General features: G+C 39.1%; 1 protein-coding gene across 9 annotated transcripts in view; it reads right to left on the bottom strand.

Moving 5' to 3' along the window:
• The window catches only part of letm1 (leucine zipper-EF-hand containing transmembrane protein 1), a 35,886-nt gene that overhangs the window by 20,686 nt on the left and 3,157 nt on the right, over positions 1 to 12,043 (bottom strand). For all 9 annotated transcript variants that reach the window (XR_005203644.1, XM_037746996.1, XM_037746995.1 and 6 more), the window contains exons 2-4: positions 7,075 to 7,132; positions 5,782 to 6,268; positions 480 to 623 (exon numbers count right to left, since the gene is read on the bottom strand). Coding sequence is in view for 8 of the 9 variants with exons in the window: in XM_037746996.1 (XP_037602924.1) it covers positions 480 to 623; positions 5,782 to 6,268; positions 7,075 to 7,132 (689 nt within the window). In the remaining variant the exon portion in view is untranslated. The remainder of the gene's footprint in view (positions 1 to 479; positions 624 to 5,781; positions 6,269 to 7,074; positions 7,133 to 12,043) is intronic.

A 12,043-nucleotide genomic window follows, 5' to 3' on the forward strand; every position in this document is an offset into this window, starting at 1 on the left:
CTGGGAGACTTATTATTTAAAAACAATCAATCTGCGACTAGTCGATCAACAGAAAATTAATCGGCAGCTAATTTTATAATCAATCATTTGCTTTAGTAATTTTTTAAAATACAAAAGCCGAATATTTTCTGGTTCCAGCTTCTCAAATAGGAGGATTAGATGTTCTTCTTCTGTCATATATGTCAGTAAACTAAAGATCTTTGGTGTTTTGGGACTAAATAAAACAAGCAATTTGAATGAATCACTTTAGGCTGAACAACTAAGAAAAAAATTATCAGATTAATGGATGAAAATAATCTTATTTGAGCTACTGTGTCTCAAACCCCATTGGCATACAATGTAGGCCTAAAACTGGATAATAACTTTTAATTGCAGCTACAACATCTTCCAAGCATAATCCCCAACATTGATTTTATGCATCTTGTCTGTATCATGCAGCTTCAGTCCAAATAAAAAGCCCAGCAGGCAGTTTTGATTACCTTCTTTGACTGTGTCTCGAAGGTGGACGGCAGCATGTTGGGGAAGAGCTTCAGAGCTACGGGGAGCAGGAACTCCATGAAGGGGACGATGATGAACACCAGGAAGGGAAGAAGTCTGAAGACGTCGGCACACGTTCTGAGGAACTAGGGAGGAAGTTTGGAAAAAACTGGAATTAGAACCGACCCCTTAAAAACTAAGAAAATGACTGAAAACAATGATTTGGAGAACTGGATTATTTTAAATTCCCACGGTCGATATTGACAGACTGATGCCGATGTGCAGTTGCTTCACATTCACATTTGTTGACCACCTATGCCACTGTCTGCTTGTGTTTGGATCTGTAACGATTAGGGCTGTCAAAGTTAACGCGATAACGCGATAACGCGTTAACGCAAATTCGTTTTAACGCCAATAATTTCTTTAACGCATCAATGCCATTTGTGATTTTGAGGATGTAGCGAGCTCAGTTTTAAACCTAAGGAATCCATTGGTACCAAACATGTCATACTAGCTTGTCATGAAGAAGGTTAAATAACGCTACAAAGTTAGGCTAAATTTTGGTGAGGAAAAACTGGCATGGCCATTTTCAAAGGGGTCCCTTGACCTCCGACCTCAAGATATGTGAATGAAAATGGGTTCTATGGGTACCCACGAGTCTCCCCTTTACTGACATGCCCACTTTATGATAATCACATGCAGTTTGGGGCAAGTCATAGTCAAGTCAGCACACTGACACACTGACAGCTGTTGTTGCCTGTTGGGCTGCAGTTTGCCATGTTATGATTTGAGCATATTTTTTTATGTTAAATGCAGTACCTGAGAGGGTTTCTGGATTTTAAGGTACATTTGATCAGATAAAAAATGGGCGATTCATTTGTGATTAATCACGATTAAATATGAACAATCATACGATTAATCGCTATTAAATATTTATAAATATTTATTAAATATATTAATATAACAGTGAAGACATTCGTTCCCACCAGGCTGAAGTTTGAGCATGCGTCCAGCAGAGAGCAGCAGCGAGAGGAAAAAAGCCAACAGGGAACCATGTGAAAATGTTTACCTCATCTTCCTTTGTCTCTTGGTACAATCGCCCTGCTCAATCCCTCTAGTTTCACCAGTCAGCACTTCTAACCCCCGTCCCCATACATCACCAGGGCAACAGAAACCTCCTAATTCAGCGGTGTGTTATTCTGCATGGGAGCTGTGTAGACCAAAGTGAACATTCTGCCTCAGAAACTGTCCTCTTGAGCCAACAGGAAGCACATTTGTTCAGCACAGACCTGAACAATCCTCAGAGTATAGAAGAACACTAGTCTACATCATTGTACGGCTGTCCAACTGTGGCTTACTGACTGTCCAGGAACACAATCCCAACCAGCCATCTACAGAAACGGCCAACAACACAAGTCCTTCTTTCTCCACCCTTTCCACCTGCATGTCAGTGCACCAGTAGGGTGAAGGATTTAGGCCAGCGTGAAGTGAAAAGGCCTTTTGTCCGCAGCCCCATTGACATGTATATCATCTCCCAGAGTTCCACATCAAAGCAGGGAGGAGGAGCGACAGATTAAAATAGAAGAAGCCTTAAACGGAGGCCTGAGTTTTGTACGTGAATATGAAAGGAGGAGATTAAGGAGGCAGAGGCAGTCCAGGTTAGATGAATGGGGTGCGGATGGGCTCGGGACATGCGCTCCGAGGGAGTCAGCTGCATTTGAAAAGGTGCAGATGGGTCGGTGGTGTGGCTTTAATGAGGGGGGAAACTGGTCATCATCAGCACTGACCAGCGGCTATTAGCACTGCGGTAAGGCTTTATTTCCACTGTTACTTTAGCATATCACACAGAGCATACATACATGTTGAATGTAAATAGGCTACTGGAGGGTTTTAAAGCTTTTGTTTGTAGAGTTTTGTCTGATGTAATGCATTACTGTGACCATTTAAAAACAGTTTCTCCTAACTTGATCTATTTTAAGTATGTTGGTGGTCAGTTTATCCCATTTACTCCACTAAATAACAATGTTTAACACCTGGACTTATTTCTTTCTACTTTATTTCTACTTTACCTGTTTTATTTTCTTTATAACTGTGTGTTTTACCTATTATATGTTTTACCTGCCTCGTTTAGTCTTGTCAAGTATTTGTTTTAAAGCACTGACCAGAAGTGGCAACTGTGAATCTCGTTGTATTTAATACGATGACAATAAAGCTTTCTATTCTAGATAAACGTGAATTCTGTGAGTCAATTTGTCATTAATCTTCCTATAGCAAAAATAAATTATTACCTATAACATTTATTTTCTTCTTAGCTCATCTTGTACCTGCATAGGTTTTTATCTCAAAGGAGAAGGTCAATGTAAAATGTATATCTACAACATGAGTCACTGGAAAAGGCACCAGGCACATTTCAGCTCTTATTGCACTGTTGCACCATCCCTTTGCAGCAAAGCATGAAAGGTCCCATTGTCATCACGTGTCAGTGTGACTTGTAAAACTACATTGTAAACATGCCTATGCACGATGTGTGTAAGTGTAACACCTGTACACTCCTCTAAGATCCTGCACTGCACTTGAAAGTTACATTTGAGCAGGTATTTAATTATCATCCTGCATTTTTTATATGTTGAAGAAGATGTATAGATTGATATATACATGCTCTCTTGAGGCTCTAGTTTAATTTAATCAAATAAAACAAACAACCTTGCCAATGTCAGACACAGCACTGAAGATATTCAGTGAACCGCGATGATTACAGCTGAGATACGCTCACCAGCTTCGCTGTAAATGCTTGAATGTGGATATTAAAGAATATTTTCTGTCAGCAGATAAACAACCATCATTTAAAAGGTGATGTTTATGTTTTAACTCACAATGGCAAAAGCAGTTGGGCAGCAGCAATGCCAATGATGTCTACTAAGTCTGTACCATCCTGTACTATTGGAGGGAGATGGTAGCAGTAAGTGTGACCTGAGCTGACCTGCTCATCTCCCCTGAAATGACACCAGCGCCTGCATTAGACTACTGCAGTGGCTCTGGGCCTCAATCCAGACAGCCTCCCTGAACCTCAGACTGCAGGTGGATTTAGAACCAGGGCCAACAAGTGCACAACCTTTTTTAGTACTTCACTACTTGCAGAAGAGGTAAAATAATGAATTTTAACATCTGTTTCCACAGTAGTTAACTGTAAATCCTAAATACATTTTAACTAAACAGCGTCTGCTTTGACTTAGTGATTGTAAAACCTCATTAGGTTATCCACATGTGAGTAAATAACGTGATAACAGCACCAATGAAAATGTAATCACACTCAAGATTATTACCCTTGTAACATAATAATCACTGTATAACCCAGAATAAGACAAAGCAAAGTGATATTTCATCACATGGCAGTTATATCATCATTAATTGCTGCAAAAAAATTCTAGAAAAAGTAAGTTTGCTTTTTTCCACTTCAGGATATCCTGTTGTGGAAACCACAACCCGCTGACACAATATTGAGAAATTTTGGTGTAAATATTGGGTGAAGCTGAAATTAAAGGAAAGATTCGACACCTTTTATGTAGATGTTCAATCAGTGTCGATGGTAAATGTAGTCGAATGAAGCAATACATTCCTCAGTGCGTGCTATGTTGGCCGAGAAAGCTGAGTTCTCATGCTTGCAGAGCCGTGCCGGCAGTGCCTACATGTACCAGGATGCATTGCTCGTGGCTAATGCAGTCGCAGCATCAGCCTCTCTCTGCTGCATTTCTTTGGCCGTATACCCTGACTCGAATAAGCATATCTAGTTTGCAATACAAGCAAAGAGAACAAGGAAGTTCTGTTTTTGAGCGACCTCGAGCATGGCGGCTCCTCGCTACCCTGAGGTGGAGAGAGAATAGAAATCCAAGCTGACACTTTCACGTCAATTGGCGGCGCTGGATGCAGGAACAGATTTTGCAGCTCAAAACTCAGCTTTCTGGGTCAATATAGCATGCAATGAGGAATTTACTGCTTTAATCAACTATATTTACCATCAAAACTGATTGGACATCCACATAAAAGGTTGCAGAAAGAAAACTCCCCTTTAAATGAGGAGTTTTCTAATCAAAGATGCAACACATAAAGCTTCTTCTTCCTAAAGAGCTTTAATCAAGCTGCACAACCTGCTGAGCGCCTGGTGAGTAAACACTTAGCGTGCAGCCAATTTCTATAATTGATCCCATTAAGTGTGAGAAGCTGTGGATTAAACATTACAGAACAAGATGTCTGGGCTGTCAGACTTAAAAAACGTGCACAGTCATCTCTGATCTCTAAACTCATGTTGGTTAAATCCACTCTGTAAACCCTGAGTCAAACTGGAAAAAATGATTCCTTTCACTGGAAACACTGGCAGATGGATTCAAGGCTCAACTACTCCTTGTTATGTTCAAATATAATCTGCAATTGAACAGAGCTTTGAATGGTTTCTGCTAAAATGACTGCAGAATACATATTCTGATCAGACGCTATACCCGTCATACCCGTCTATACTACCCGTCAAGCTGAAATTCCTAGTTATTTAAAATGGATCCTTGATTTCAGACAGCGGTACACAAAAGCAGGCTTCTCATTTCTAGTCAGCAACTAGCAATTTGTAGACTGACATGACAACAGATTTTGGAACTGTAGTTAGCTAGCTGATTAAGCTAACATTAGCTACCTTGCTGTCATTTTATTGTTTCCCACTGATTCATTTGAAGACAAGAACCCTGTCACAGTGTTTCACATATGCACTTGATGCCATGCTAAAAGACTGGTGCTAAAGCATGTAAAAAGTCAGCATCCATCATGTTGTGCCGAGCTACGGCTGTTAAGCTATGATTATTCAAACGTTGTTCAAGGGAGGGGTTTAACGGTTAACACTGCATCACCTCTGTTAGCCAAGAGGAAAGGAAGATATATGGCGGAAAACTACATTATTTCTTTGCATGCTATGCAGTTTAGAAACACACTTTTGGGCTGCTCTATTCTAGTATCACTAAATGTGCCCTTGACTTTTAAGATTACTTTCCCTTTTTGCCAAATAAACTCAAATTTGTTTTCTGATTACTTAATACTTGACATCTGTTTTGAGTGTCATGACCCGAAGAAAACAGCTGAAAACCCACGACTCCAACAGAGCTGCTCAGTATGAATGTGAGGCCTGGTGGTGGTTGCATTATGAGTGCATTATTAGAAGCAAAGCATGTCCATTTAATAAAATCATCATCTCAACAGATTTATTCTCCAGAGAAAACCTTTCAAGACTTCAGGATATTAATATATCCTCCCTGCAGACCTCACCTGTCTCCTCTCGCGGCGGGACAGCGGGTGTCCGTTCAGCACCCTCCACAGCATTCGCCCAGCGATGGTGGTATCGATCCACAGCAGCCTGAAGCCGTGGTAGTAGTGCTTGACTTCGTCTACAACCCACTGTCGGATCGTCCTTCTCACAGGTGCTGCATCCAGCGTCGGGCTGTACACCGGCCCTCCTTCCTCCATCTTCTTCTTCTTGTCCTTTAACGAACGCAGCGACTTCTCCACCTTGGAGTCGTCCCATCTCCTCCTCGAGGTGTGTATCCACCGAACACCAGGGATGTCCTGTGGTCGTGCTATCGTCCACTGGGGCCCCGTTGTGATTGCAGGGTACGGTGAAGAGGAGGACCCCGACACAAAAGCACAGTAGAGGCGCTGTGAGTCCGGGTTCTGGCAGGGGCCCACATCTGACAGGGGGAGGGAAGGACTGACTGAAGAGACCTGGGACAAACTGCCAAGTCGGAGCCCATCGAATCTAAGAAGACAACAGGATGAAGAGCTTAAGAACAAATAGTGTAAACATTGAAATAAAATGTATTAAAACACAACATCAGCCATGAAAAAATATAAATAACACCCTATTGGTACCTTTTAAAAAAAAAAAAAAAAAGCAATGGGAATTAAAGTCTTTGTTGCACAAAATAAAAACACTTTGATAATCTGGATATTGATTCACATAATTCTGGTAAATATTTGTTTCATTTTTTGCTGTTTACATTCAGTTTTCCCATCTGAAATACTGTCTTCAAAAAAATTACTATTTTATATTTACGTTACTATTCTACATTTACTTATGTTTATATTTAAGCCCTGTATTTTAACTGCACTTGGCTGAGTGTACCAAGAAAAACAAACACCTCAAAATTATGAAAGAAGTGTGTCTGCATGTTTCATAAATTGACATCTTTTAAGACTTTTACTGGAACAAAAAACAAAAAAAGTACAGACCTTTCAGAAAATGTAGATGTGTGAATTGGGACTATCTAACATAAAAAAATAGCACCCAATAAACCACAAAGATTTAAAGGCGTAATCTTTTCAAAAGATGTTTGGAAAAGTAAAGGTGTACTAGGAGCTGCATGCAACAGTAGCGAAGCACAAGTCAAATCCTAACAAAAAAAGCAGCATCCAAGAAACCACAAAGCTTTAGAGACATCTAAAACTGGATTATACTGCATGCTAGACCTTTTTAAAGTCTTATATTTTCATATTATATAAGATATTTTAAGATGTTTGCAGGAACTATAGGCACAGTGGTAGCCCAACATTGAATTGTCTTACTTTTGACTGGAGAGTCTGAGCGCTGTGCAGTTGAAACAGGCTCCATCTTGTACTTTCCCTGAAAGGAAGAAAAAAATAAACATGAGCAGTTGAGATCTGATAATCAGCCATTAGACAGACAGGAACACAAACACACATACATACAGTAGAGCATACTCAAGGATTTCATAGAGAACTGCAACGATTAGTTGTCAACTATAAAATGAATCGCCAACTATTTTGATGACAATCAGTTTGAGTAATTTTGTATGAAAAAACAAAAGTCTAAATTCTCTGATTCCAGCTTCTTAAATGTGAATATTTTGTGGTTTCTTTACTCCTCTATGACAGTAAACTGAATATCTTTGAGTTGTGGACAAAATGAGACATTTGAGGACGTCATCTTGAGCTTTGGGAAACACTGATCGCCATTTTTCACCATTTTATAGACCAAACAACTAATCGAATAAATGAGAAAGTAATTGACAGAATCGTCTGTGGCAGCCCTGTTTGAGGCTTTAATACAAATGTTATTATTGCATCTGCCAGATGAGGGGATTCAAATAGAAATACAGATAAACATGAATGCTGTGAGTCAAATTTCTCCTTAATCTTCCTATAGCAAAATAAATTATTACCTATAAGTTTTTCATCTTTGCTCATCTTGTAGCTGGGTGGATATTTATTGTTTTATTTCTCAAAGGAGAAGGTCAATGGAAAATTTACATCTACAACATGAGTCACTTAATCGAATGAAAATAATTGTTAGTTGCAGTCCTAATTTTTTCAACTGCCACTGAGCAAATGAGGAAATCACACATCAGGTTCTGACTGGTCTGACATGTTAATGCAACTTCATTTCTAAATTCACTGACCCAGATATGACACGAGCAAAAGCACACAGCGCTTCTAACTGGTTATATAATGCTATACCTTTATCACATGGTAGCATGCACATGTTAGACATAAGGCTTGAAAAAGATGAATTCAGTTATCCAAAATATACAAAGAAAGAATCACTTTCAGGTTCTTTGTAATGAATTATTTTCTCTTGTGGTTACATTTGCCATTTATATTTTTCTATATCAGAGATTATCATTGCTGCTTAATATCTTTTAAAGTATGGATCTCTGTATAGATCTCTGATAAAACAGATGAAGTGTATTACTCTTCTGCTAATATCTCTACACTGGAGAACAGGATATTCACATCCTGCTCAGGGAGGCCCACAGTGGGGCTCCCAAACCCCCAGAGGCTGCTGTCAGTGTGACTACATACATGCAGAGAGGAGGCGGAGTGGTGAGACACTTCCAGCCAATCCTGTCAGAGCACATGGCCTAACCACGCCCTTCCTCTGGCTCTCACATGGCCGGCTGGAGTGAATCCAGCAAGGCCCGGTTGAGCATGTCAGGCTGCGGCCGGCATGCAGCCACGAGGACACAGAGTTTACTGGAACAGTGTCACCTTTGTGGCAGAGCGGCTGCCTATACTGTAGCACAGAAAGAAAAGCCTGGAAGTACAGTAGATTACCTAACACTATACCATCCGCCTGGGCTGTACAAGCAGAACAACCTCAGTCCTCTTGTATGTGATCCCTGTGGGGGTTTTTTTTACAGTTTTGGTTTCACATTCACACCTCTTTCAGTCCAAGATTTGTCACATAAAGTACATAATTTTGCAATTCTGGTTGCACAACTATTAGAAATCACAATGGAGATACTTTGGAGATACAAGAAAACCTGATTCCTCTTAATCAGAATGCAAATTTATGGCGCTATGTACATGCTCTGATTAATATGGCATGCAGTTAACACACCAGTCATAATTTTGATTTAATGAAAACTGGCATTTGCTCCTTGGTGTTCTTAACCACTGTTTTGGAAGAAGGAAATAATAGGTGTAACAGGCAAACCAGCTTTAAAAGCGGCGTATTTTCTTTTTAAATAAGTGCTGTGGCTTGGATCTAATTTATGCCGATGTGAAGACTGGTTCATGTGGATTTCAAAAAGTAAACATTTGGAAAAGCAACTGATAAATATTTGAAGAAACTTAAAAGAAACTTTAAAGTGTTAAATTTGAGAATGGAATTTGGTGTGGTGGAAAAATGTAATGGAAAAGAAAAGTAGAAACCCCAGGAAGAGCAACAGAGGAGGGCTCCGAAACATAAAATACATGTTGTATATAGGGAGTTGACAAATGATAATTCAGAAGACTTATTTTAAATGGCTAACTTCACTTTTTCATACAACTTAATTCTCAGTTTCTCTGGCAATATTGTCCATTATTTCTATGTAGCCGCAAAATTGCAGAATAGAGAGGAGATCATGACTCATGCTCAAAACCTCATTCAAGTAAACTCAAAATGATTCCAGTAAACACAACGTTTCTCTCCAATAACCACAGTAATAGAATACCCAAATGTGTTCACTACATTTAGAATAAGCTTCTTAAACATGGTAGCAACACTGTATTTGATATATATCCTAGCACTACTATATTCTTTCTCATCCAGATCAACTTTGATAAAAAAAAATGTAAAGCAAGAAGTCGTATCTTGTGTTTTATGAAGCATGTACACTGAACCTGTCTCTGATCCAAACCCCTATAAAAGTTTATGACTACAATACTTCTACAGAAACATCTTAATCTTTGTTGACTTATTAAAAATGATTGTTGTTTACAAGTATGATTTGGTCTTGACTCAAACCAAACTAGGCCTGGCCTCGGAAGGTCATGACAAGGTCATGCCCTGCCCTGCCCTGCTTGACTTTCACCTGCTGCAACAACTAACTCATGCGTTACCCGCAGCCTGCAGCTGTTTGTCTGTGACGAGCTTAAACACTTCCTCCTGCACTGTGTGGGCGGCCTGGAACCAGTTCAACACATCGTTACTTTTGGTTTCAGCTATTACAACACAGATACAGCCGTCTTGCACAAAAACAATCCACACATGCTGATTTTTCTTGTTAGCTGAACATCTAATAAAAGATTGGATCTGACGATAAAATGGTAAAATATCTGTTGTTTTATCAAAAGTGTAAGCTCATAATGTAGAAATCTGAGTGAATAGCGTCAAAAGAACAGGACCGTTGGTAGGGCAATGCAATTGGTTTATCAACTGGACAACTCCCATCAAAGATGTTACTTCTAGATATCTAACTACTCATTTATTTTGAATTCCTTCCTTATTATTACCACCTAGTTATTTTATTTTTGTCATCATTATTATTATTTTTCAAACATTTATTATTATTATTATTATTATTATTATCTTTTCTTATTTAGTTAAGATGTTGTTACTAGAATTATTATGACTATTATTTGATCCTTTTTTGGTTTTGTTATGTCTATTTTGTTGTGTTTGTTTATGTATAATGTCAAGGTCTGTACGTCAACTTGTTTTCTTGGTCTTTTCTTAAGTATTTCCCCCTTGTTTTTATTGTTGTACCACCTGTAAAGTCACTGCTGTTTTGTTTTTGCGCCAATAAAAAAATAAAAAATAAATAAAGATGTTTCTTTGCATGAGATCCACAACACCAAAAAATACAATCTTCTGCTCTAAATCCAGGGCCATTATGAGCTTCATCTTTCATCTACATTATTAATATATTTGTTTAGCTCCATGGTGGCCACTTGAAAACAAACCATGGCTTGGAAACAGTAACATGGCCTCAACACAAGTGTGTTTATTGGAGAGTATATGTTGGTATGCTAACATCCAGACTGCGATTTCCTGAGAATGTGGCTTTAGTGGCTCTCAAAATGTCAAGCATCTCCTTTCACAGTACCCAATCATGTAAAATATGAAGTTTCTGGGTCATTTCCCCTTGGACAACGCCCTTTGTTAGTGCAGTGACAACTGAAACTCACATATCCAGGCATCTCAGTGTGTAAACTGAGCTTATATGAGAGTGGTCTCGGCTGGATAAACCATGTAAAATGAGTAAACGCTCTAAATAAGTAAATACACTGACTGCTCCATGTTGTTGCAGCAACCACACAACCACTAATAGGACACTTACACTAGTGTACAATCACTTTATCACAACTGAAACATTATGGTTTCCAGTAGTTTATTGACGCTGTGTTAGATAATGCAATAATCTTTACTACCTCTCTGACCTTGCAACCTTTGTTTGATGACTCCTACTATTCCACTTTGGAAGGACTACAGTACATACTGGTCAATGTTCAGCAGTCAAAGCAGGACCTTAAAGCCCATTGATCCCCTGTCATACTACAGGCATGTAATAGCACTCATGTCAGCATGAAAACAGAATGGGAAAATTAAGACCTGCCTGTCTCAGGTTGAGTTATAAGAGGCACTGACCTTTCTTCGTGGAAGCAACGCAATTTGTCTGATAATCTGGGCCTAAAGCCAAGAGCTCAGCCTCAGTCCGGCCAGCGCAGACTGACGGATTCCCTTTATGACCCTCTAATCTATTTATAAGCACAGCTTTTAAGAGACATACAGACATTAACTATCTCTTCTGTTGCTTGTCCTATGATATCTTCATATGAAAAAACTCCACTCACTGACAGCTGTGATACACATATTGTATTTAGCAAAAAAGTTGGAAGGAGACATATCATCTGAATTTCTCTGCCGGTTATACAACAGCTAACATGCAACGCTTATCAAAAACATGTGGTGATATGAAATGTCTGAGTTTGTTTGCAGCCACATTTACTTTGACCAATGTCCAGTTCAAGACTTGTGAGTGAGAGAGAAAAGTTTGCATAACAAGTAAGATAATAATTCCTCAAAAAAGATGGGTACACGTATAAAATGACTGTAGTGTAGTTGTGTGTTTAAGGCAGTTAAAGTGGTGGTGTGATTACTAATATATTAGTCTTAGGAGTGAGTGAATCCATTCAAGACTTTTTATTGTAACCAACTGAAAAGATGGCAGCGTGTGCAGATGTGCCGGCTAGTAGCTCCCTCAAACTACATTTGTAGTTTTTATTTGTTATTTTTTTGCGCCTTTAT

This window comes from Sebastes umbrosus, chromosome 16 (genome assembly GCF_015220745.1).
Source record: "Sebastes umbrosus isolate fSebUmb1 chromosome 16, fSebUmb1.pri, whole genome shotgun sequence".
Lineage (NCBI taxonomy): Eukaryota > Metazoa > Chordata > Actinopteri > Perciformes > Sebastidae > Sebastes > Sebastes umbrosus.